Source organism: Mobula birostris, chromosome 11, assembly GCF_030028105.1.
Source record: "Mobula birostris isolate sMobBir1 chromosome 11, sMobBir1.hap1, whole genome shotgun sequence".
Lineage (NCBI taxonomy): Eukaryota > Metazoa > Chordata > Chondrichthyes > Myliobatiformes > Myliobatidae > Mobula > Mobula birostris.
The window spans coordinates 56,274,539-56,301,867 of NC_092380.1; the positions used below are offsets into that span (position 1 = coordinate 56,274,539).

A 27,329-nucleotide genomic window follows, 5' to 3' on the forward strand; every position below is an offset into this window, starting at 1 on the left:
CTCTTTTAATATCCTGTGATGTTTAATTCCATGTTTTTTTCTGAGCCAAATACAAAATTAGGCATCTCAAGATATTTTCTAGTCTGTACTTGCCAGAACTAAATTTTCAAGAGCTCTTCTTCTCTGAATCTTTTTATATATAAGCCTTTTATTTTTCCTGAAACCATACTTTACTGAACTTCTGAGTCCAGAAGATACTCAGGAGTATCTTGCAAGCAGAATATTTCTTTTGTGGGAAACTGGAGGTTAAAATATGGAGAAAAACTCACTACATTTGATGAACTTACTTGTTAGAAATAATGGTTGGAGGAAGTTGTTTGTGATCTCCAGCCAGGATACATTTTGGGGCTTTCATTAATGGTATCCAGCAACTTGCTTCCAATGCCTGTGCACACTCATCAATCACTACAAGATCAAAATAATCATCTGGCAAGAGCTTCAAAGGACCATCATCAGAAGCACCTAGGAACATAAAAGGAAACCAGTAAAAAGAAAAACAATACATAAACAGAGTCCAGATATTCAGTCCTTGTGTGTGATGCAATTGAATTCTTGTGCAAAACTGCTAAATGGGTCTGCAGCCTTTAGCACAGTTCCTTCACAGCACAATGCACATAGAGTGCACAAAGATGACGAATTTTCATGGAATGCTCAAATAAGCCCTCTCCTGTGAGAATGATTCACATATACAGCATTAACATTCAGTGTGAGCCACGATAAACCCTGGGTCATTTAGAAGAATTATCAATTGTTGAAGGGGCCAGAAGGAATGAATTCATTGTGTTAAAATAAAACAGTAAACAATGGAAATACTCAGCAGGACAAGATACACTTTAGAGAAGTAAACAAAATCAATGTTTCAAGTCAATGAACCTTCATCAAAATGTAAACAGCATGACTCTCCGTTCCTAGGCTGCCTAATGTACTTATATATTAGAATCGCCACATGAAATAGATAGTTGGATAAAATCTATTCCCCTATCCTTAGCTCCTGTCTTCTGTACGAACACGTTGTGCTTTACCACCATGGCCATAAGTGAGGTTCCAGAAGGATGACAAATAACTAATGTTATTCTTTTACTTAAAGAGGGTAGCAGAGATGAGGGCATATGTGAAATTGTTGGCATAAATCCTAAGGACTAGTTGCCTGTACATTTGGGGCTGTTCAGAGATAGTCAGCCTAGCTTTGTGCGTGGAGAGGTTATACTTCATTAATTTGATTGATGAAGGCAGGGCAGTAGACATCGACATGGTAAGTCAGTCTAGGAGGGCTCATGGAATTCAAGGTGAGCCAACTAATTGCAGCCAAAATTGCATAAGAAGCATAGGCCAGTGGTGAAGGAGGCTTTTACAATGGGAAGTCTATGATCAGTGATGCACCACAAGGATTGGTGTTGGGACCCTTGTTGTTTGTGATATATATTGAAGACTTGGATGTGAATGTATGATCAGTAAGTTTGAGGAACGTGGGACCTGATGAGTGAAAGGAAGCGCAGGAACTGAGCCCCAGTGGATGGAAAGAACACAGAGACAAGGGTGTGGGTGAGTGAAAAGTGCAAACATCACCTAGTGAAACAGGGGCCAAACTATCTGAATCCACCACATTCCTAATGGCCAAATGCTGGATTATTGAGAGTTTTACTGTCTATAAGCTTCCAAAATCCAATTAATATGAACTATTTGGGGAGAAGGCAGGGGAATGGGGATGACTGGAAGAATTGGATCAGCCCATGACTGAATGGCAGAGAAGACTCGATTGTCTGAACAGCGTACTTCTGCTCCTATATCTTATGGTCTTATTCCCTACTTCTATTACAGGTGCTTGCAGAATTATGTACATTAAAATATAAATAAAACTACTGATGCAAGTTTTCAGGACCTGCCTATTGCAACTTTGGGAACAACAATTCAGTTAATTTAAAAGGTTGATTAGCTGCATGAAACTACTAAGAAATTGCTATAATTCAGATCTTTCTTATTTAAAAGGGAAAAAACACTTCAATTGAGAAACCAAAGTTTAGGGTCTCTACTTTCTGCTGCATGTATTTGTCTAAAATTGCAACAAGATAATGAAAATACAAGGCAATTCTGGAAGGAAAATTTAGATGAAGGCAATGCAGCTTTTGAAGTCTGTACACTGCATTACTAAGACAGGTAATGTTCACCCAATTTGTAATTGTAGAAAAGAGCAAGTTAGTTAAGGAAATGTAGTTCTTTGCTGCCTCTAATAAACCCACACTCACTCTTTGTGCCTTATACAAACCTACCTGTATTAGTTGCCAAGACAACACTGGCTTTTTTCAGTATCTGTACAGTAGCCGCCTCTTCCCTTGCTCTCAGCTCTTTTCTCAAAGTCTTGATCTCACCACGAAAGTGGACTTTCTGTCCTCTGTCTTGTGCTTTCTTCATTTTTGCCTTTTGAGTGAAAATTTGATAATGTTTAATCTCTCTGCACTTGCACAGAACAGTTTAGTGTATTAACAAAATAAATTTGTAGTGTTTTTAGATGAGCAAAGAATTTAACTTTACAATGTAACTACTATGATTCGGCACGGACTAGAAGGGCCGAGATGGCCTGTTTCCGTGCTGTAATTGTTATATGGTTATAATGCTTCAGCTTTCCTGAAAGTGATGCAAATGTGCCCTTTTTGTACAATAAAGATTTGAAACAAACATACACAATCTGTGCAGGTACTTACAAATGCCTGATCAATTTCTTTTCTAATATCCATTACTATTTGGGTGTTATCACTGTGTGCTAATACAGCATCCAGAGAGTGGCGATGTATGGACTCGAGCAGTCGTGCGGGGTGACCTAATCGCAAAACCTTTGCTTCAATTTGTACCAGACGTTCAACAAGGTTGTCAACAGCAACATTAGAAGGAGCACAGCAAAGTACCTTGGGAAATTAAAAAAAAAGTTAAGAGAATATAACAATCAAGTAGCAAAACAGACTGATGAAATGAGGTGCACTTTTATCAGGAATAATAACATTCCTTTTTTTTCAGATAAACAAAGGATATGTTTCTTGCCATAGGCATACCAAAACTCAGAAGCCAATGACCTCTATTCCCAGACCATAATATAAGTTGCCCTATTGCATTCAGGTAACTTCAACAATGAAGAAAGTTCAAAAAAGATTCTCAAGAATGTTTACTTCCCTTGTCCTTAATTAATATGTGGGATTTTTCCCATTAAACAGAAAGCTGGATAAATAAACCAAGCTCCAAGTCTCATTGGCTCTTGTTTTGTTTCTCTATTTTATTTGCAAATGACTGTAATTGTGAAAACAAACAAAACAGACAGATATCCAGCTCCATTTGGCTTTCCCTTCCTGTAATATGCTTTACATTAAGTAGGATGGTGAATATAACATGCAGAGTTAATCTCACATTGGCTCTCTTTTGTATAGTAGTTCATGAAAGCAAATAAACACAACACCTACTGCTAAACCCATTACATCTTCTTTAAAAAGCAGAAAATAAGATGCATCTATCTGCTCTATTAATGACTGTTTACTTTCCAAAATAACCTTGACCAAGCTGAGAGATGGACAAAGGGAAAACATAACTTCAAACCTGTTGCATTTCAGATTCAGAATCAGTTTTGTATAGAATATGAACACAATGAGATAAGTTTCAGAAACCTTTTAAAATCAGTAATATTGTTTACACAATGATCCAACTCTGTATGCTATTTTTCAAATGCTGTTGGAAGTCACTCTGCCAAGTGCCCTTATATTTTCATCTGATCATAGTCCTCTGTGCTGGTGAACATCAACAAATCAAATACTACTACTAAATAAATTAAAATTGCAATTAATTATTGAAAAATAGTAGAACATTTAATTAGCGAATAGATTTTCCTTAAAGATCAGTGAACCTGTGTACTATCAGTATTACTTAGAAAATTTAATGACTTTTGGCACGTACAAATACAGTTACATGTACAAATCCAAAAATTGTAGCCTATGGAACCTTGCATTGGCACAGGTTATTTTGTGACCGCATTCACCAGTAGATCAAGCACTGAAATAAACAGTGCAAAGTTGCTTTATTTATTCACCTCACAAGCTAAACAAAGTGTGGCCAATACAATCAGGTGGACTTTCAACAGGACACAAAATGTTATATTTTACAAGATCTCCATTTGTTCTGAATTTAATAACCAGGAAGACATTTCAAAACCTAAATTGAAATTGAATTGAAGTGACTATTGGTGTGCCACAGGGATTGGTGCTGGGTCCATTGTTGTTATCAGCAATCTGGTCGATAATGTGGTAAATTGGATCAGAAAATTTGTGAATGGTGCCAAGATTGAGGGTGTAGTAGAAATTGAGGAAACCTATCAGAGCTTGCAGAGCAATTTGGACCAGCTGGAAAAACGGCAGATGGGAGTGCAATGCAAACAAATGGGAGATGTTGCACTTTGGGAGGAAAAACCAGGGTAGGACATACACAGTGAACAGTAGGGCACTGAGGAGTGCAATAGAACAAAAGGATCTGGGAGTATAGATTCATAATTTCTTGAAGGTGGCATCACAGGTAAATAGGGTCAAAATGAGAACTTCTGGCACATTGACAAATTTGGAGTATTGTGTGCAGCTCTTGTCGCCTATCTGTAGGAAAGACATTAATAAGATTGAAAAAGTACGGACAAAATGTACAAGAATGGTGCGGGGACTTGAGGATCTGAGTTATAGGAAAGGTTGAGTAGGTTGGGATTTTATTGCCTGCGGTGCAGGAGAATGAGGAGAGATCTGTTCGAGGTATACAAAATTATGAGGGTTATAGATTGGGTAAAATGCAAGTAGGCTTTTTCCACTGAGGCTTTGTGAGACTAGAATTAAATGTCATAGGTTTGGAGTGAAAGGTGAGATATCTAAGAGGAACCTGAGAAGGAACTTCACTCAGAGGGTTATGCAACTGTGGAACTATCTGCTAGCAGAACCAGTGGACGTGCGTTTGATTGCAATATTTAAGAGAACTTTGGATAAGTACATGGATGAGATCAGTATGGAGGGCTATGGTGTAGGTTGATGAAACTATGCTGAGTAACAGTTTGGCTTGCACTAGGTGGGTCGAAGGACCTGATTCTGTGCTGTAGCACTCTATGACTCTATGAAGTTTTTTTTCATTTTCCTCTCTTGCACGTAATTCCATAATTTATCTCAAACTTTGCTTCGTTTAGTCTAGTTTACATCTAATTTATACTTCGTGGTTCATATTTGGTCATTCGCTCAATATGGTTAGTGAGAAACTTTAAATGTATCGGCGGAAATTTTTAAACTATTTAAACTCCTTGCAGAGGAACCTACATTCAATCAGATAGTTGTCCTGGGTAGCTGCTAGTGCAGAGGACTCCCTTCCTTCACCAGTGAAACCAGAAATGGTACCTTAGCTTTATATATACATTTCGGAACCATCCAAATTCATCTGATTATATTTTCCATGTTTTTGATAATTAAAAGCACTCCTGTGATGGATGACTCATAAATGTGAATTATTCACATACAACAATTCAAATAAAATACTAGCACCTTTAGCCCTTGTTTTACGGCTTGCAGAATTATTTCTACAACTGTAGTTGTCTTCCCAGTACCAGGAGGGCCATGGATAATTGCCACTTCCTTCTGTGCCAGGGCAAAATTTACAGCTTCTATCTGAGAGTCATCCAGACAGGAATTGTACAGCTCCTGACTTTCTGAAGAAAAATATCAAGCAATACTTCATATCAGAAGAAAATAATTCATTCACATACTCCAGTATAAAACAAAGGATAAATATAACTGAAACAATTGCACAATTTTGAATGATTTATATTCTAGAAGTAGCATAAAATACGATAATAAAGGGAATTCTTTGTTTCAGTTTACTTTGCTGAGTTCAATGCTCAAAAGGAGAATACACATATTACTTTACAACAGACAATATTTACAACATCAAATTTTAAGTGTATAGAAACAATCAGCAAAGTAAATATATTCTTTAAAGGAAAAGACAATTTAAAAAAAAACAAAAAATGCCACCACTAGAAACTTGACATGAAAACAATGAATACTGAAAACATTTAGCAGATCAGGTTTAATACCATCATCCCCTCAAATCTAATCAATAAATTCCAAGAACTGGGCCTCAATACGTCCTTGTAAAATTGGATCCTGGATTTCCTCACTTGCAGACTCCAGTCAGTTTGGATATCAACCACATTTCCATCAGCATGCTCTACTCACTTTACACCTATGACCATGTGGCTAAGGACAGCTCCAAAAACCATACTCAAGTTTGCTGATGACACCACTATCGTGGGCCGTTTCAAAGGTGGTGATGGATCAGCATAGAGAAGAGAGATTGAAAATTTGGCTGAGTGGCATAACAATAACCTCTCATTCAATGTCAGTAAGACCAAAGAACTGATGTAAACCCCAGGAGAGGGAAATCAGAGGTCCATGAGCCAGTCATCATTGGTGGATCAGAAGTGGAGAAAGTCAGTAACTTTAAAACCCTGGGTGTTACTATTTCAGAGGACCTGTCCTGGACCCAGCATGTAAATGTAATTGTAAAGAAAGCACAACAGCTCCTCTGCTTCCTTAGGATTCTGTGAGGATTCGGCATGACATCAAAAACTTCAACAAACTTCTATACATGTGTAGTGGAGAGTGTACTGAGTAGCTACAACACGGCCTGGTATGGGAACACCAATGCCTTTGAGCAGAAAATCCTACAAAAGGTCATGGATTCGGCCCAGTACATCATGGGTAAAACCCTCCCAACCGTTGAGCACATCTACATGAAACACTGTCATCAGAAAGCAGCATCCTTGATTAAACATCCACACCACCCAGGCTTTGCTCTTTTCTCACTGCTGCTACCATGTAGAAGATAGCATGGGGTGTCACTGTAACAAAGAAATTAGCACAATGCTATTACAGCTTGGGGCATCAGAGTTCAATCCCAGTGTCCTCTGTAAGAAGTTTGTATGCCCTCCCCATCGAACGCAGGTGGTACTCTGGTTTCATCCCATAATCGTAAGACTTACCAGTTAGTAGGTTAATTAGGTTAGGGTTAAATCGGGGGTTGCTGAGCGGCTAGGCTCAAAGGGCTGTAAGACCATAAGGCCATAAGATATAGGAGCAAAAGTAGGCCATTCGGCCTACCGAGTCTGCACCGTCATTCAATCATGGGCTGATCCAATTCTTCCAGTCATCCCCACTCCTTTGCCTTCTCCCCACACCCTTTGATGCCCTGGTTAATCAAGAACCTATCTATCTCTGCCTTAAACACACCCAATGACTTGAGCTCCACAGCCACTCGTGGCAACAAATTCCACAGATTTACCATCCTCTGACTAAAGTAATTTCTCCGCATCTCTGCTCTAAATGGACGTCCTTCAATCTTGAAGTTGTGCCCTCTTGTCCTAGACTTCTACCATGGGAAATAACTTTGCCATATATAATCCGTTCAAGCCTTCTAACGTTAGGAATAGAAACATAGAAAGCCTACAGCACAATACAGGCCCTTCGGCCCACAAAGCTATGCAGTACATGTCCTTACCTTAAAAATTACCAGGGTTACCCATAGCCTTCTTTTTTCTAAGCTCCATAAACCTATCTAGGAGTCTCTTAAACGACCTGATCGTATCCGCCTCCACCACTGTCGCCGGCAGACCATTCCACGGATTCACAACTCTCTGCGTAAAAAACTTACCTCTGTACCTACAGTGGCATGCAAAAGTTTGGGCACCCCGGTCAAAATTTCTGTTACTGTGAATAGCTAAGTGAGTAAAAGACAAACTGATTTCCAAAAGGCATGACGTTAAAGATGACACATTTCTTTAATATTTTAAGCAAGAGAACTTTTTTATTTCCATCTTTTACACTTTCAAAATAACAAAAAAGGAAAAGGGCCTGAAGCAAAAGTTTGGGCACCCTGCGTGGCAGTACTTAGTAACACCCCTTTTGGCAAGTATCACAGCTTGTAAATGCTTTCTGTAGCCAGCTAAGAGTCTTTCAATTCTTGCTTGGGGGATTTTCACCCATTCTTCCTTGCAAAAGGCTTCTAGTTCTGTGAGATTCTTGGGCGGTCTTGCATGCACTGCTCTTTTGAGGTCTATCCACAGATTCTTGATGAGGTTTAGGTCAGGGGACAGTGAGGGCCATGGCAAAACCTTCAGCTTGAGCCTCTTGAGGTAGCCCATTGTGGATTTTGAGGTGTGTTTAGGTTCATTATCCTGTTGTAGAAGCCATCTTCTTTTCATCTTCGGCTTTTTTACAGACGGTGTGATGTTTGTTTCCAGAATTTGTTGGTATTTAATTGAATTCATTCTTCTCTCTACCAGTAAATGTTCCCCGTGCCACTGGCTGCCACACAAGCCCAAAGCATGATCAATCCACCCCCGTGATTAACAGTTGGAGAGGTGTTCTTTTCATGAAATTCTGCACCCTTTTTTCTCCAAACATACCTTTGCTCATTGCAGCCAAAAAGTTCTATTTTAACTTCATCAGTCCACAGGACTTGTTTCAAAAATGCATCAGGCTTGTTTAGATGTTCCTTTGAACCTTCTGAATAGAACTTTTTGGCCACAATGAGCAAAGGTATGTTTGGAGAAAAAAAGGTACAGAATTTCATGAAAAGAACCCCTCTCCAACTGTTAAGCACGGGGGTGGATCGATCATGCTTTGGGCTTGTGTTGCAGCCAGTGGCACGGGGAACATTTACTGGTAGAGGAAACAATGAATTCAATTAAATACCAGCAAATTCTGGAAGCAAACATCACACCGTCTGTAAAAAAGCCGAAGATGAAAAGGGAATGGCTTCTACAACAGGATAATGAACCTAAACACACCTCAAAACCCACAACGGACCATCTCAAGTGGCACAAGCTGAAGGTTTTACCATGGCCTCACAGTCCTCTGACCTAAACATCATCGAGAATCTGTGGACAGACCTCAAAAGAGCAGTTCAAGCAAGACTGCCCAAGGATCTCACAGAACTAGAAGCCTTTTGCAAGGAAGAATGGACGAAAATCCCCCAAACAAGAATTGAAAGACTCTTAGCTATAGAAAGCATTTACAAGCAGTGATACTTGCCAAAGGGGGTGTTACTAAGTACTGCCACGCAGGCTGCCCGAACTTTTGCTTCGGGCCTTTTTCCTTTTTTGTCATTTTGAAACTGTAAAAGATGGAAATAAAAAAGTTTTCTTGCTTAAAATTTTAAAGAAATGTGTCATTTTAAACGTCATGCCTTTTGGAAATCAGTTCATCTTTTACTCGCTTAGCTATTCACAGTAACAGAAATCTTGACCGGGGTGCCCAAACTTTTGCATACCACTGTACTTCCAAGCACCTTAAAACTGTGCCATCTCGTGTGAAGCATTTCAGCCCTGGGAAAAAGGCTCTGACTATCCACATGATCAATGCCTCTCATCATCTTATACACCTCTATCAGGTCACCTCTCATCCTCGTCGCTTCAAGGAGAAAAGGCCGAGTTCACTCAACCTATTCTCATAAGGCATGCCCTTCAAAACAGGTAACATCCTCGTAAATCTCCTCTGCACCCTTTCTATGGTTTCCACATCCTTCCTGTAGTGAGGCGACCAGAACTGAGCACAGTACTCCAAGTGGGGTCTAACCAGGGTCCTATATAGCTGCAACATTACCTCTCGGCTCCTAAACTCAATCTCACGACTGATGAAGACCAATGCACCGTATGCTTTCTTTATCACAGAGTCAAACCGCGCAGGATCCCAAGATCCCTCTGATCCTCCACACTGCCAAGAGTCTTACCATTAATGCTATATTTGCCATCATATTTGACCTACCAAAATGAACCACCTGACACTTATAAGGGTTGAACTCCATCTGCCATTTTTCAGCCCAGTTTTGCATCTTATCAATGTCCCACTATAACCTCTGACAGCCCTCCGCACTATCCACAACACCTCTTACCTTTCTGTCATCAGCAAATTTACTAACCCAACCTTCCACTTCCTCATCCTTGTCATTCATAAAAATCATGAAGAATAGGAGTCCCAGAACAGATCCCTGAGGCACACCACTGGACACCGGCCTCCATGTAGAATATGATCCATCAACAACCACTCTTTGCCTTCTGTGGGCAAGCCAATTCTGGATCCACAAAGCAATGTCCCCTTGAATTCCATGCCTCCTTACTTTCTCAATAAGCCTTGCATGGGGTACCTTATCAAATGCCTTGCTGAAATCCATATGCACTACATCTACTGCCCTATCTTCATCAACGTGTTTAGTCACATCCTCAAAAAATTCAAACAGGTTCGTAAGGCACGACCTGTCTTTGACAAAGCCATGCTGACTGTTCCTAATCATATTATATGTCTCCAAATGTTCATAAATCCTACCTCTCAGGATCTTTTCCATCAACTTGCCAACCACTGAGGTAAGACTCACTGGTCTATAATTTCCTGGGCTATCTCTACTCCCTTTCTTGAATAAGGGAACAACATTCGCAACCCACCAACCTTCCAGAACCTCTCCCGTCCCCAATGATGATGCAAAAATCATCGTCAGAGGCTCAGCAATCTCCTCCCTCGCCTCCCACAGTAGACTGGGGTACATCCCGTCCGGTCCCGGTGACTTATCCAACTTGATGCTTCTACACATCCTCTTTCTTAATATCTACATGCACAAGCTTTTCAGTCCGCTGTAAGTCATCCCTACAATCGCCAAGATCCTTCTCCGTAGTGAATACTGAAGCAAAGTACTCATTAATTACCTCCGCTATCTCCTCCGGTTCCATACACACTTTTCCATTGTCACACTTGATTGGTCCTATTCTCTCTCGTCTTATCCTCTTGCTCTTCACATACTTGTAGAATGCCTTGGGGTTCTCCTTAATCCTGTCCGCCAAGTGCTTCTCATGGCCCCTTCTGGCTCTCCTAATTTCCTTCTTAAGCACCTTCCTGCTGGCCTTATAATCTTCTAGATCTCTATCATTACCTAATTTTTTGAACCGTTGGTAAGCTTTTTTCTTTTTGACTAGATTTACAACAGCCTTTGTACACCACGGTTCCTGTACCATACCATCCTTTCCCTGTCTCATTGGTACGTACCTATGCAGAACTCCACACAAATATCCATAAGACTATAAGACCATAAGACAAAGGAGCAGAAGTCGGCCATTCAGCCCATCAAGTCTGCTCCGCCATTTTATCATGGGCTGATCCATTCTCCCATTTAGTCCCACTCCCCCGCCTTCTCACCATAACCCTTGATGCCCTAGCTACTCAGACACCTATCAATCTCTGCCTTAAGTACACCCAATGACTTGGCCTCCACTGCCGCCCATGGCAACAAATTCCACAGATTCACCACCCTCTGGCTAAAAATATTTCTTCGCATCTACGTTCTGAATGAGCGTCCTTCAATCCTTAAGTCATGCCCTCTCGTACTAGACTCCCCCACCATGGGAAACAATTTTGCCACATCCACTCTGTCCATGTCTTTCAACATTCAAAATATTTCTCTGCTTCTGGAAACTACCACCTTTTCTCCTTCCTAGTTCTGATGAAGAGTCTCAAATCTGAAATGTTAAACGCTTCGCTTTTTGTATGAGTATTGCCTGATCTACTTCATGATCCCAACCCTTTGCTTTTACATCTTTTATAAACTCAATGCACTTGCAGTAAAATTAAGTAGTGCTCCATCTTCAAGACTTTAAAAGCAAAGAAGAAATTATGTTTAAGAAATTGATCTTACTTTGAATTTCTGATGGAGAACTTGGCTCAGAAGCACCAAACAGGACATCAATGAGGTTAGAAGCAGGGCCAGCATGATATTGGCTTAAGACGTTTAAAGCACTAAAAGTAAACAACAATTTTTAACAAATGCAATGAAGCTCTAATAGAACAAGAATTTTCTAAACATGACTCTAAAACATCAAAGAAATTAATTAAAATCAATTGCCTAAAATGATTTTATGTTTCAAGAGAAAAATACACACTTTATGTTAACGTTGGTCCTTTAGACCAGAAACAGAGTAGATATCTATATTCTTTCATCGGGCTGAAATAAGCTCGAGAGGTCTTTCATTAGTGCCGCAGTACAAAGTTTAAAAAGAGGATGGGAGCCTCTAGTTTTTGTCGAGCTGAAATCAGCACAAGACCAATGAAAAGAAATGAGCTGTAAGCGGAGCAGCCACTTTTGGAGTGGGGCAGTGTTGGAATGGTCCAGCTTTGGTTCAACAGGCTTGGACAAGGACAGGTGGAGGTTCTAAGTAAGTAAACAAGAAAGTTTTTTTTTTCCCATTAGTACAGAGCTAGTGCACTGAGAATGGATCCACAAATAGTGGAATTTTCCTTGCTTGAGATGTGGGAAATTTGGGTGATCTTCAGTCTCCCTGATAACTACTTCTGCACAAAACATCAAGCTGCAGCTCCTTACAGACTGTATTAAGGAACTGGTGCGGCAGCTGGATGACCTCCAGCTCATATAGGGAAAATAAGGAGGTGATAGGTAGGAGTTACAGGGAGGTAGCCATCCTTATGTTGCAAGAAGCAGGTACCTGGGTGACTTTCAGGAGAGAGTAAGTGAATAGGCAGCTAATACAGGGTACCACTGCGGCTGTTCCCTTCAATAATAAGTATATCGCTTCGGAAACTGTTGAGGGGGGAGGTAATTCGACCTACCAGCGGGGTATCTGCAGTGACCAGGTCACTAGCCATGAGTCTGGCTCTGAAGCTCAGAAGGGAAGGGAAGGGGGCGAGAGAAGAAGAATACAGCAGTGATAGGGGATTCTATAATTAAAGAAGTAGAAAGCAGTTGCCTCCCAGGTGGGGTCAAGCCTACGAACAATAGACAGGTGGACTACAAATTGCAAAGGGAGACAGAAAAGACAAGTTAAAAGGGTAATGTTGCAATAATCATGGATAATTTCAATATGCAGGAAGATTGGGAAAATCTATTTGTTGCTGGATCCCAAGAGTGGGAATATGTAGAATGCTCATGAGATAGTTTTTTAAAGCAGCTTGTAGTTGAGCCCATTGTAAAAGGAAACCTTGGGAGGCAGTGATCATATGATAGAATTCACCTTGCAGTTTGAGAAGATGATAAAATTGAATGTATCAATATTACAGAGTAAAAGGAATTACAGAGGCATGAGACAGCAGCTGGCCAAAGTTGACTGGAAGGGAACACTAGCAGGGATGATGGCAGAACAGCAATGGCTGGTGTTTATGGGGGAAATTTGGAAGGCATAGGAAAGATACATCCCAAAGATAAAGAAGTATTTTAAAGGGAGGATGAGGCAGTTCTGGCTGACAAGGGAAGTCAAAGACAGCATAAAAGCAAAAGAGAAGCCATATAATATAGAAAAAAATTATTGAGAAGATAGGGAGGATTGGGAAGCTTTTAAAAACAGAAGCCAACTAAAAAGCTATAAAGAGAAAAAAGATAAAATATAAAAGCTAGCAAACAATATAAAAGAGGATGAATAATTTTTTTCAGATATATAAAGAGGAAAAGAGAGACGTGAGTGGATATCAGACCACTGAAAAATGACGATGGAGAGGTAGTAATGAGGGACAAAGAAATGGCAAAGGAACTTAATAAGTCATTTGCATCAGTCTTCACTATGCAAGTATAGAAGAATGCCAGAAATGTGAGAGTGTCAGGGGACAGAAGTGATGGCCTTGTGGCTGAGTTTATGGACAATAAGAAGATAGGTAGAGGGGCAGGAAGTGTTGAGGAAGCAGGGTATCTGTGGAAGGACTTAGACAGATTGGGGGAAGGCAAAGAAGTGGTAGATGGAATATAATATAGGGAAGGGCATGGACATGCACTTTGGCAGAAAGAATAAAGGCTTGGACTATTTTCTAAATGGGAAGAAAATTCCTAAATCAGATGTGCAGGGTCCTCGTGCAGGATTCCCTAAAGGTTAACTTGCAGGTTGAATCAGTGGTGTGGAAGGTAAATGCAATGTTGGCATTCACATCAAGATGACTAGAATATAAAAGCCACGGATGTACAATTTTGAACAAGTCTTAAGCATCCTAGACTGTTTACATAAATTTTGCTTTAGATGTTTATTTTTGTCTTCTGCATTAGTGTGTCAATAGGAAAGAGCAATTTTTAGATTTCCAAACATTCATTTTCCAAAAAAATTAAATATTAGAGAAATGTTTGTATTTTGTTAAAGAGAATAACATTTTAAGTAATAGACCACAGAGTCATAGAGACATAAAGAAGTACAACACAGAAACAAAACCTTTGGCCCATCTAGTCCATGCCAAATCCATTTAAAGCTGCCTACTCCCATTGACCAGCACCAGGACCATAGCCCTCCATATCCCTACTACCCATGTACCTATTCAAACTTCTCTTAATTGTTGAAATCAAACTCGTATGCACCACTTGCACTGGCAGCTCATTCCACACTCACAGCCCTCTGAGCAAAGAAGTTTCTCCTCATGTCTCACCTTTCACCCTTACCCATGACCTCTGGTTGTAGACCCACCCAACCTCAGTTGAAAAAGCCTGCTTGAACATACTCTACCTATACCCCTCATAACTTTGTATACCTCTATCAAATCTTATCAATCTTCTACGTTTTAAAGAATACAGTCCTAACCTATTCAATCTTCCTTTATAACTCAGTTCTTCCAGACCCGGCAACTTCCTTGTAAATTTTCTTTGTACTCTTTCAACCTTGTTTATATCTTTCCAGAAGTTAGGTGACCAAAACTGCACACAATACTCACACAAGATGTGTGGTCCAAGTTCTTCTGAAGAAGCACAAAGAAACGGGAAAGGTTGAGGACCGGAAACACAGTGTTCAGCCACAGAAACTGAGTGCAGCAGGCAAAAGATCCACAAAACTAATGTCCCTTCTAAACTGGAAGAATTCCACCACTGCTATCAGCTCTGAACTCACGGAAACCAGTGGAACCCAAGTACACCCCTCTACAGTCAAAGTCTTGTCAGAAGTGGTCTTCATGCAAGAGTTCCTGCCAAAAAGCCACTCTGCCAAATTGGAAACAAAGCCAAGAGACTCATCTATGCACAAACTCAAGGGCTGACCTATGGCAGCAAGTGCTCTGGACTGATTTTTGGCTCAAACAGGAGACAGTTTGTCCAACAGGAGACAGTTTGTCCATAGTGGAGCTGGAGAGTACTACATGGATGACAGTGAAGCAAAGCAGAGGTTCCCTGCAAACTTGAGCTACATTTCTGCAAATGGAGGAGGTGATCTCCATAGAATTAATGGACTTCTCAATGTTGAGAAGTACAAGCAGATTTTCATCGATCACACAATACCATCAGGGAGGTGTCTGATCAGGCCCAACTTCATTCTGCAACAGGACAGTAACCCCAACACATGACCAAGGTCATAAAGAACTACTTTCAGTGAAAAGAAGAACAAAGAGTTCTGCAACAGATGGAATGGCCTCCACAAAGTCCTGATATCAACACCATCGAGGCTGTCTGGGATTACCTGGACAGACAGAAGCAACTGAGACAGCCAAAGTTTGCAGAACTGTAGCTAGTTCTCCAAGATGCTTGGCACAACATACCAGACAATTTTCTTATAAAACTGCATGACTGCACCTAAGAGGCAAAGGGTGGTCACACTAAATATTAATCTGATTTAGTTTTTTTAACTGTTTACTGCTCTATATAGTATGTTTTTTGACATTTAGAAAATTTTCATTTCATTATTTTTGAAAGCATCTTCGCTTTAGATTTTTTTTTACATGTGCCTAAGACTTTAACATAGTTCTGTAATGTTGAGGCCTTATAACGCATTGGTCAGACATGACTTGGAGTACTGTGAGCAATTTTGGGCCCCTTATCTAAAAGATGTGCTGGCATTGGAGAGAGTCCAGATGAGGCTCAGGAGAATGATCCTAGGAACAAAAAGGTTAAAATATGAGGAGCATTTGATAGCTCTGGGCCTGTACTCACTTAAGTTTAGAAGAAGGGGGATTTTATTGCAACTTATCACATATTGAAATGTCTGGATAAAGTGGATGTGAAGGATGTTTCCTATAGTGGAAGAGTCTAGGAACAGAGTGCAGAGTCAGAATTGAGGGGCATCTATTTAGACAGAGATGAGAAGGAATTTCTTTAACCAGAGGATGGTGAATCTATGGATTTCATTTACCACAGATTGCTGTGCAAGGCAGGTCACTGGGTATATTTTAGGCAGAGGTTGATAGGTTCTTGATTAATCAGGGTGTGAAAGGTTACAAGCAGAAGGCAGGAGAGTGGAATGAGAGAAATAATTAATCAGCCATGATGGAATGGCGGAGCAGACACAATGGGCCAAATGGCCTAATTCTACCCATATGTCTTATGATATTATCAAGTGGTAGATCAAACACACTTGAGTAGAATAGTTCACAACGCAGAACTCTTAAATCTATTAAGACAGAAGTAATAGCAACAAGCAGTTCAAATGCAGTAGCATCTAGCTAACATATATTCCAGATGCATCTAACAACAATTCTACACTTACAAAAATCAAATCAGGTTCTTATTAAAGCATAATATTTTAAGATAAAATATATAATGCTTACTTTTTCAGCCTTTTATAGGTGACATCATTAGCCAATTTTAAAAGTTTATAGGAAGAGTCATTGTCGAAGTTTAGCTGATCACTGGATTCGTCAAAAGCCACAGTGACTGACTTTTGCGTGATGCGCGTTACAACACCAGATGCAAGTTGGTCCAAAGAAGTGGAGCCTTGGTTGTCATATAAACCTACAATATCCCCTGAACAAAGGCAAAATAAAACTTCATGATATGCTCATTTCACTCGAGTAATGTTCAGGTTTCAGCTAAATGAAGCATTATACCACCTGGCACAAAGTTGTATTCTATGCTACAATTAGAAATACACTATGCAAAAAGCAAAAAAAAAAACTAGATCATTTCTAATTTTTGTTTGCATAAGAAACAAATGACTGATCCAGAAAGAATGCACATCCTGGACATTGGAGCTTCTTGCATTTTCTAATCCTTTGTCAGGGTGCAGACTTTAAGGGAAACCGGATCAATTTCTATACCACTGATCACTTGATCTCAGTGTGGCAAGAAACACAACAGAAACCTAATTGGAGATATGGACCAACAAAAAAAAATGATGTGGGAACTGCTTGTCACCAACTTTGAATATTCCAGTTTATTCCAATAAAAGCAAAGAAAAGCTTCTTACAAAGATCATAAATTAATATAGTCGGGAATAAATGCTAACTGTACAACTCAAAAATTAATTAAAAAAATTACCTAGAAATTTTGTATCCTTAAGTTATTGGAAGTTTGTGTCCAGTTGTGTACTACAGGGATCAGTGCTGGGGTCCTTACTGGTTATTGCATACATTAAAAATTTGAGTATGAACATAGGAAGTACAATTGTTAAGTGTGCAGAATTTATGAAAATGGATGATGTTAAACTGAGGAGAATAACTGGAGGCTGCAAAATGATATTGATCAGTCAATATGATGGGAAGAGCAATTTGCAAATGAAATGTAATCCTAGTAAGTATAAAATTATGCACCTTGGAACAACTAATAAGGGCAGGTTATATACAATGAATGGCACAGCATTAGTGAATATAAAGGAACAGAGGACCTCGCTATATAAGTCCAAGGATCTTTGAGATGGAAGCATAGTAGACACGTTGGTGAAGAAGCCAAAATAGATACTTACCTTTATTAGCAGGGACCTAGAATATTAGAGTAGGAAGGCTATGGTACAACTTTATAAAGCATTGGTTGGCCCATTGCTGGAGTACTTGATTGTCTACATGGACATGGTGGACCAAAGAGTCTGTTTTGTGCTGTACAATTATTGTTTCAAACTCTTGAGGACTTTATTACGAAAAGCTGAATGGAATAACAATTAGTTTTTGCAGTACACTTTTGATGCAACTCAGGTAACAACATTAAAGAAATGAAACACACCAGGACCAAAGTTATTGCTGGGTAACGATGCACTGGCTTCATACTTTCTAGGTTCAAAGCTGACAATAAAACGTCCATACAGTCCAGTTCTCTGGCTTGCCACCTGAAGCTTCAGCAGACATACTCCTCGCTGTTGAAGTTTTTTCACAGAGATATTTTCCTGCCATTCCCTGAAAAAAAAATAAATAAAAATAACACTATGACATAATTGGCAAAAATTTGCATTTACACAGCCCTCCTAACTTTGAAAAAAAATCTTAAAATGCTACACCTGAGATAAAGTATGACACTGAGGCACACATTTAAAATTGGTAAAAAGCAAGTTTTGGGAAGGAAGAAGAGACTGACAGATGGAAAGAATTAAGGGAAGAAATTCCAAAGCTATGGCCTAGACTGCTGAAGGAATGGCTGACGATAGTGGCCCAACTCAAAAATCATAGATGCACAAGAAAGCAGGACTGTTCGAACAGATATTTCAAGAAGTTGCAGAGCTGAATAAAGTTACAGAGATCGGACATGGTGAAGGTACAGAGGTATTTAAAAACAAAATAGTCAATTTAGTATCAGAGGTGGTAGTAAACCAGGCATTAATTTAGATCAACAAGTAAAGAGTGCTAGGTAAGTGGGACTGACAGATGCTCAGATGAGGACAGTGAATGTTTGAATAAATTGAAGTTGCAACATTATAAGTTCTACCAAAGATCACAGAACCTTGTACAGAATGATCTGCAGCAGAGAATGGGCTCAATTCTAAACTGGTTTTCAGCTTTTTGAAGGTTGCAATCATTTTCCTCCAATCAAAATAAGGACCCAAATTCCTAATGTACATGCATGACCTTTTGTTGGTGCAAGCACTTAATATATTGTGTGCTTTGTCTCTTTACACACACACACACACACACACACACACACACATATATATACACACACACACACACACACACATATAAATATATAGGTAGATAGATAGATATAGATACATATTTAAGATTGCTAGAACTTGCAGGATTTCATCTATTCCTTGGTGACATTCCTCCAAAATGGCAAAACTTAAAAAGGCCACAGCCAACAGTTCATAACTAATGAGCTCCATTCAACATACATTTGCTGTCAGAAGTCTCCTGCTAGGGTGCTTAAAACCATGAGCTTTCCCAGGACAGACCATCAATATTTATTACATCCATCAAGTTGTGCAATAGTACTTGCCAGCATTTAGTAATCCTATATAAATTACAGATATAGGAGCCGGAAGCAATATCTAGTCTTTGATAAATAAACTCATGAATATTAAACATTGCAAGTTGACTTGAATCAGAAATCCTTAATGTGGCGTCCCTTTTTTTGGTTCCTGGAGCAATCAATTGAGAAGTATTAGAGAAACTAATCTGTTAGTCATAAATTATTTATTTATTGAACATTATTAATGATTGAAGTAGAGTGTTTGAGTATCACGTTCATGAAGCTTAAAGAGATGAAAGGGGAGCTCTGAGAAAGCATACCTGGTTTCTTCAATTTCAGCTGCTCTTTCTTCTTGTAGTAACTCTAAATTTTTAAACACAAAGAGCTCCATGCCGCATCTATAAATGAAGCAAAGAAAAAATAATAAAAGCAAAATATGTATTATAAATAGGGCTCCGCATCTGTGTTGGAAAGCAAGGAGCCACTAATGCACGGGTTTGCACTTACAGAGAATCCTTAATGCAAAAGTACAATGTCTTAAAGTATTTTATCAATGATAACCAAATCGGGGATGCATATATAAGAGATATGATATGACAGGGCAAGGAGCACACAGAAAGCCAAGATGCATAGATTAAAGCTGTGTGTTTAAGGGGGTAGCAAAATTTGTTCTATTCAATCCAAAAGTGAATAAAACACCCTTGGTAAGTGTGAATAACAAGTCATCTATAAAGTTCAAAGTAAATTTTATTATCAAAGTACATGAATGTCACTATATTCACCCTGAAATTCATTTTCCTGCAGACATACTCAGCAAGTCTATAAAAGAGTAACTATTACAGGATAAATGAAAGATCATCTTAGTGCAAAAGACAACAAACCGTGCAAATGTAAATATAAATAAATAACAAGAACATGAGATAATAAGATAAAGAGTTGTTAAAGTGAGATCATTAGTTATGGGAACATCTCAATGGATGGGCAATTGAGTGTAGTTGATGGTTGTCAGATAGTAACTGTTATTGAACCTGGTTGTGCAAGTCCTGAGGCTCTTGTACCTTTTACCTGATCTAACGGCAGCAATGAGAAAAGAACATGGCCTGGATGATGGGGATCTGCGACGATAGTTGCCGCTTTCCTACGAAAGTGCTTCATGTAGATGTGTTCAATGGTTGGCAGGGCTTTACCCATGAAGTACTGGGCCGAATCCACTACCTTTTGTGGGTTTTCCATTCAAAGGCATTGGTGTTTCCATTCTAGGCTGTGATGCAGCCAGTCAATATACCCTCCATGATACATCTATAGAAGTTTGTCAACGATGTGGGGTGGAGAGTGCACTGACTAGTTGCATCACGGCCTGGTTTGGAAACATCATCTATAGATGTTCTGCATACCGATCCCGTGAGGTACTGTGCAGGTAACAAGTGGAAATCACCAAATGCATACAGCAACAGAACTTCACAGGTTTACCCACCCCGGGGGATATTGTTTTTTAAGGGATTCTTGATAAAATACAAAAATGGATTAAATAACAGAAGACTACATTAGTGAAGAGTGTTGCAAAAGGTACATATCTCTCTCTCTCAACTCCCAGAATAACAGCAGGCTACAAAGTTATTACAAAGGTATAAGCCAGTGCCATTATGATCTCTCCTCAAAGGAATTGCAGAAATGGCCTCACAGTGGCTAAGTTACCAAGGTTGTATTCCAGATCTGTGAACCATGAGAAAACCAGTTCAAATCCCTTCACAGCATCTGCAGAATTACAGTTTACTTAATGGTATGTCTGGTGTATAAAAGTTGCTATCAGTGGAGATAGCCAACAGAAAGCTGATCGATTTTCAGAGTGTCTCTGTTTGATTAAGAAAGTGCTTTAAGGAAGAAAATCTGCTGAATCATTTTCAAGTATGACATATTGGTGCCTGCAATGCGACTTGAAAAGCCCATGATCAGTCAGCACTGTTGGACATTGTCTGCAGCACTCAAGACCATTACTGTCTCAAGGGAAATAATAAATGGACATTAATTGCTGCTCTTGACAGGAATGGACACATTTCTAAACAGAATTTCAAACAATAACATCTCTGTGAAACGTAGTGGGAGGAAACGTAAATATACAAATCCTGATTTCAAGTGTGCCACATGTTCCATTTCTGGCTATTTAGTGGCTTAATCTCCAATACCTAAAGAACATTGACCAACTCAAGAGTCCCTCAGGTAAGCTGCATTAGGGCATCAAATGGGAGCAGTTTAACAGCAGTATATAAATGAGGCTTAATCTCAAAGGTAGTGCAAAATTACCAAAGCTAGTTTAAGGTCTGGTTACTCTGCCAATATTTCATATTACTACCTTATTACATATACTACCTTGAGATTCATTTCTAGAAGTGCACTCCCAACTTCCCCCATCTCTTTAACACCAAAGTACCCATTTGCACCACCATCTAACTGCCAATTTTTCCATCCCTTTGGTTAATCAGGAGCAGTAAATATTTCAGTGTTCTACATATTGCTCAATGTGGAACAATAGCATACAGGCAATACAATAACATACACTGGGCAACAGGCAAAGTTAAAGGTCACTTGACAGATGAATTTAAACAACTCAGAACATAAGAAACAGAATCAAGTTAGGGCAACTAGCTGCTTGAACTTGTTTTGTCGATCAGCAAGATCAATGAGGACCTAATTCTGGTCTCAACTCCACTTTCATGCTCTCTCTGCATTCCCATAGACTTCCCGAGGTTTAAGTATCTGTCCAACTTCATCTTGAAGGTATTCAATAAAAAACAGACCAACATAAATATTGTGCAGTCAATTAATGTGCTGTATTGGTGTCACATACAAGCATGGACAGAAGATTGGCTGACTTGCCAGAAGGCAAAGATTGGGACTAAAAGGGACTTTTTCTAGTTGGCAGCCAGTGGCTTGTGATGTCCTGCAAGGGTTGTTTTTAGATCCACTGTTTTTCACTGTATATCTTCATTCAAAGTTCAAAGTAAATTTATTATCGAATTACATATACTACCTTGAGATTCATTTTCTTGCAGGCATTCACAGTAGAGCAAAGGAATACAACGGACTCAATGAAAAACTATATACAAAGACTGACAATCAATGTGCAAAAGAAGACAAACTGTGAATAAAACAAACAATAATAATAATAATAATAATATCAATAAATAAGGAAGTAGATGAATAACACAGAGAACATGAGGTGTGGAGACCTTGAAAGTGAGTCTATAGGTTGTGGAATCACTGCAGTGTTCACTGAAGTTATCTATGGTGGTTCAGAAACTTGATGGTTGAAAAGTAATAACTGTTCCTGAACCTGGTGAAGACGCCTGTACCTCCTTCCCAATGACAGCAGCGAGAAGAGGGCATACCTGGTGGTACAAGACACCTGTACCTCCTTCCCAATGACAGCTGCGAGAAGAGGGCATAGCCTGGGTGGTAGGGGTTGTTGATTGTGGATGCTGCTTTCTTCTGGCTGTGCTTCATGGTGTGAAGGGCTTCTCCCCTAATGCAGTGGTCCCCAACCACTGGGCCACAAAGCATGTGCTACTGTGCCACAAGGAAACAGTATGATTTAGCGATATGAAACAATTTAAGTCAGCTGCAGCTTTCCTCATTCCCTGTCACGCACTGTTGAACTTGAACACCACCCCCCCTCCACCCCGGTCGGCCGGTCCGCAAGAATATTGTCAATATTAAACCAGTCCGCGGTGCAAAAAAGGTTGGGGACCCCTGCTGTAATGGACTGGGCAATATCCACCACTTCTGTAGGTATTTTCATTCTTGGCGATTGGTGTTTTCTTAACAGGCTGTGATGCAACCAATAAGGATACTCTCCACTGTGCACCTATAGAAGTCTGTCAAGATTTTAGAGGATATGCCAAAACTGCGCAAACTTCTAAGAGAGAGGAGGTGCTGCTGTGCCTTCTTTGTAATGGCACTTATGTGCTGATCCCAGGGCAGATCCACTGAAATGATAATACCAAGGAACTGAAAGTTGCTGACTCTGTCCAGCACTGATCCCCCAATGAGGACCGGCATTGAAGCTGCACTTTGCCTCACAGTCATAAGTATAGGTGACAGAATTTATAGCTTTGGGGCCAAGTTCACGTACAATACAAAGACAGAGGGAGGAGCAGGTAGTGTTAGAGGAGCAGGTAGTGTTAATGAAGCAGGAAGTCTGCAGAAGGACATGTACAGATTAGGAGAATGGGCAAAGTAATGACAGATGGAATACATTTTAGGGAAGTACATCATCATGCACTTCAGTAAGAGGAGTAAGGGTAGACTATTTTCTAAACAAGGAGCAAACTCAGATATCAAAAGTACTAATGGGACTTGGGAGTCTAGTGCAGGATTCCCTAAATTTTAACTTGCAGATTGAGTAAGTAGTAAGGAAGGAAAATACAATGTTAGCATTTATTTCGAGTGGACGAGAATATAAAAGTGAGGATGCAACACTAAAACTTTATAAAACTGTATTTGGAGAACTGCGAGCAGCTTTGGGTCTCTTATCTAAGAAAGTATATGCTAGCAATGGAGAGGGTGTAGAAGGGGCATACAAGAATGATCACAGAAATTTAAGGGTTAACATATGAGGAGCACTTGACGGCTCTGCGCCTGTACTCACTGGAGTTTAGAAGAACGAAGCCTACCAAATATAGAAGAGACATGGACAGGTTGTTGTCAATAGTGGGAGAGTCTAGGACCTGAGGGCACAGCCTCAGAATAGAAGGACATCCCTTTAGAACAAAGATGAGGAGGAGTTTTGTTTCTCTCGCTGGAGGGAAGTGAATTTTTAGAAGTCATTACCAGATGATTGCAGAGGCCAAGTCATTGGGCATATTTAAGGCTTGATAGGTTCTTGATTGCCAGGGTATCAAATGTTTTGGGAAGAAGGCAGGGGTAATAGATCAGTTATGATAGAATGATGGAGTAGACTCAATGGACTGAATGGCCTAATTCTGCTCCTATGTCTTATGGTCAAATCATTTACTCATGAAAGGCTTCAAATGTTCATTCACTCCGCCTTATTCTACCACAAATACACCATAGCCTGCTCATTATTTCAAGGTTTATTAGGGCAATCACAAACCCATGTAAAAAAAATTTAATAAAATCTCAAAGATACAACCATACATCTACCAAGTCAGAAAAAGACTTGTGGTTGTTCAGCATCTTTTACACCTGAAAGGAACTTGCAGCCAATGAAGTAAGTTTTTTCTAAAATGCACACAGTGATGCAGTTAAAATTGTAAGAAAGATCCCATAATAAGGCAATGCCAGGATACTTATCCCCAACAAACACTGCTCCCTCCCCACCCAAATGCTGTTGACTCAGTCAGAAGTACATTGTTTCTTTTCCTCCTCTATTCAGTGATAATTATCAGATAGGTCACCAGGGATAGCTTTGCTGTTCTCAAAATATCTCATAGAAGCATAGAAATCTACAGTACATTACAGGCCCTTCGGCCCACAATGTGGTGCTGACCATGTAACCTACTCCAGAAAATACCTAGAATTTCCCTACCGCACAGTCCTCTATTTTTCTAAGCTCCATGTACCTATCTAAGAGTCTCTTAAAAGACCCTATTGTATCTGCCTCTACCACCTTCGCTGATAGTGCGTTCCATGCACCCATCACTCTCTGTGTGAAAAACTTACCACTGACATCTCCTTTGTATCTATTATCAAGCATCTTAAAACAATGCCCCCTCATGTTAGCCATTTCAGCACTGGGAATAAGCCTCTGGCTAAGAAATACTGGATGCATTAGTGATAATTTTTCAAAACTCTTGAGATTCTGGATTAGTCCCTGAGGATTGGAGGGTGGCTAATGTAACCCCGCTTTTTAAAAAAAGAGGGAGAGAGAAATCGGGGAATTATAGACCGGTTAGCCTGGCATCTGTGGTGGGGAAAATGCTAAAGTCCGTTATCAAAGATGAGATAACAGCACATTTGGAAAGCGGTGAAATCATCGGACAAAGTCAGCATGAATTTGTGAAAGGAAAATCATGTCTGACGAATCCCATAGAATTTTTTGAGAATGTAACTAGTAGAGTGGATAGGGGAGAACCAGGGGATGTGGTATATTTGGATTTTCAAAAGGCTTTTGACAAGGTCCCACACAGGAGATTAGTGTGGAAACTTAAAGCACACGGTAATGGGGGTATGGTATTTATGTGGATAGAGAACTGGTTGGCAACAGGAAGCAAAGAGTGGGAATAAATGGGACCTTTTCAGAATGGCAGGCAGTGACTAGTGGGGTACTGCAAGGCTCAGTGCTGGGACCCCAGTTGTTTACAATATATATTAATGACTTAGACGAGGGAATTAAATGCAGCATCTCCAAGTTTGCGGATGACACGAAGCTGGGCGGCAGTGTTAGCTGTGAGGAGGATGCTAAGAGGATGCAGGGTGACTTGGATAGGTCAGGTGAGTGGGCAAATTCATGGCAGGTGCAATTTAATGTGGATAAATGTGAGGTTATCCACTTTGGTGGCAAAAACAGGAAAGCAGATTATTATCTGAATGGTGGCCGAGTAGGAAAAGGGGAGGTGCAACAAGACCTGGGTGTCATTATACATCAGTCATTGAAAGTGGGCATGCAGGTACAGCAGGCGGTGAAAAAGGCGAATGGTATGCTGGCATTCATAGCAAGAGGATTCGAGTACAGGAGCAGGGAGGTACTACTGCAGTTGTACAAAGCCTTGGTGAGACCACACCTGGAGTATTGTGTGCAGTTTTGGTCCCCTAATCTGAGGAAAGACATTCTTGCCATAGAGGGAGCACAAAGAAGATTCACCAGATTGATTCCTGGGTTGGCACGACTTTCATATGATGAAAGGCTGAATCGACTAGGCTTATACTCGCTGGAATTTAGAAGATTGAGGGGGATCTTATTGAAACGTATAAAATTCTAAAGGGATTGGACAGGGTTGATGTAGGAAGATTGTTCCCGATGTTGGGAAAGTCCAGAACGAGGGATCACAGTTTGAGGATAAAGGGGAAGCTTTTTAGGACCGAGATGAGGAAAAACTTTTTCACACAGAGAGTGGTGAATCTGTGGAATTCTCTGCCACAGGAAACAGTTGAGGCCAGTTCATTGGCTATATTTAAGAGGGAGTTAGATATGGCCCTTGTGGCTAAAGGGATCGGGGGTATGGAGAGAAGGCAGGTACAGGGTTCTGAGTTGGATGATCAGCCATGATTATACTGAATGGCGGTGCAGGCTCGAAGGGCCAAATGGCCTACTCCTGCACCTATTTTCTATGTTTCTATGTTTCTATCCACACCATCAATGCCTCTCATCATCTTATACACCTCTATTAGGTCATCTCTCATCCTCCATCTCCTCAAAGAGAAAAGGCCAAGTTCACTCAATCTATTCTCATAAGGAAGCTCTCCAATCCAGCTAACATCCTTGTAAATCTCCTCTGCACTCTCTCTATAGTATCCACATCCTTCCTGTAATGAGGTGACCAGAACTGAACACAGTACTCCAAGTGGGATCTAACTAAGGTCTTATATAGGTGTAACATTACCTCACAACTCGAACTCAATCCCATGGTTGATGAAGGCCAACACACCATACGCCTTAACAACACAGTCAACCTGTGCAGCGGCCTTGAGTGTCCTCTGGACACAGATCCCAAGATCTCTCTGATCCCCTACACTGCCAAGAGTCTTACCGTTAATATCATATTCTGTCTTCAAATTGGACCTACCAAAATGAACCACTTCACACTCATCTGGGTTGAAGTCATTCTGCCACTTCTCAGCCCAGTTCTGCATCCTATCGATGTCGCTCTGTAACTTCTAACATCCCTCCACACTATCCACAACCTTTGTATCATCAGCAAACTTACCCTTCTACTTCCTCATCCAGGTCATTTCTGAAAATCACAAAGAGGAGGGCTCCCAGAACAGATCCCTGTGGAACACCACTGGTCACTGTCCTCTATGAAGAATACAAACCATCTACAACCACCCTTTGCTTTCCATGGGAAAGCCAATTCTGGATCCACAAAGCAAGGTCTCCTTGGATCCCATGTCTCATTACTTTCTGAATTAGTCTCGCATGGGGCACCCTATCAAATGCCTTACTGGAATCCATATACACTACATCCACTACTCTACCTTCATCAGTATGTTTTGTTACAGCATCCAAAGAGGCGATGCATTGTGGAGTTTTA

The 27,329-nt window shown here is 40.2% G+C and overlaps 1 protein-coding gene across 1 annotated transcript in view; it reads right to left on the reverse strand.

Annotated features, from left to right (window-relative positions):
• ighmbp2 (immunoglobulin mu DNA binding protein 2) overlaps positions 1 to 27,329 on the reverse strand; it is an 86,279-nt gene that overhangs the window by 53,589 nt on the left and 5,361 nt on the right. Inside the window, exons 3-10 of the mRNA XM_072272259.1 lie at positions 19,440 to 19,517; positions 17,941 to 18,110; positions 16,554 to 16,749; positions 11,737 to 11,837; positions 5,541 to 5,704; positions 2,700 to 2,900; positions 2,268 to 2,415; positions 288 to 462 (exon numbers count right to left, since the gene is read on the reverse strand). Coding sequence (XP_072128360.1) covers positions 288 to 462; positions 2,268 to 2,415; positions 2,700 to 2,900; positions 5,541 to 5,704; positions 11,737 to 11,837; positions 16,554 to 16,749; positions 17,941 to 18,110; positions 19,440 to 19,510 — 1,226 coding nt within the window. The 5' untranslated portion in view covers positions 19,511 to 19,517. The remainder of the gene's footprint in view (positions 1 to 287; positions 463 to 2,267; positions 2,416 to 2,699; positions 2,901 to 5,540; positions 5,705 to 11,736; positions 11,838 to 16,553; positions 16,750 to 17,940; positions 18,111 to 19,439; positions 19,518 to 27,329) is intronic.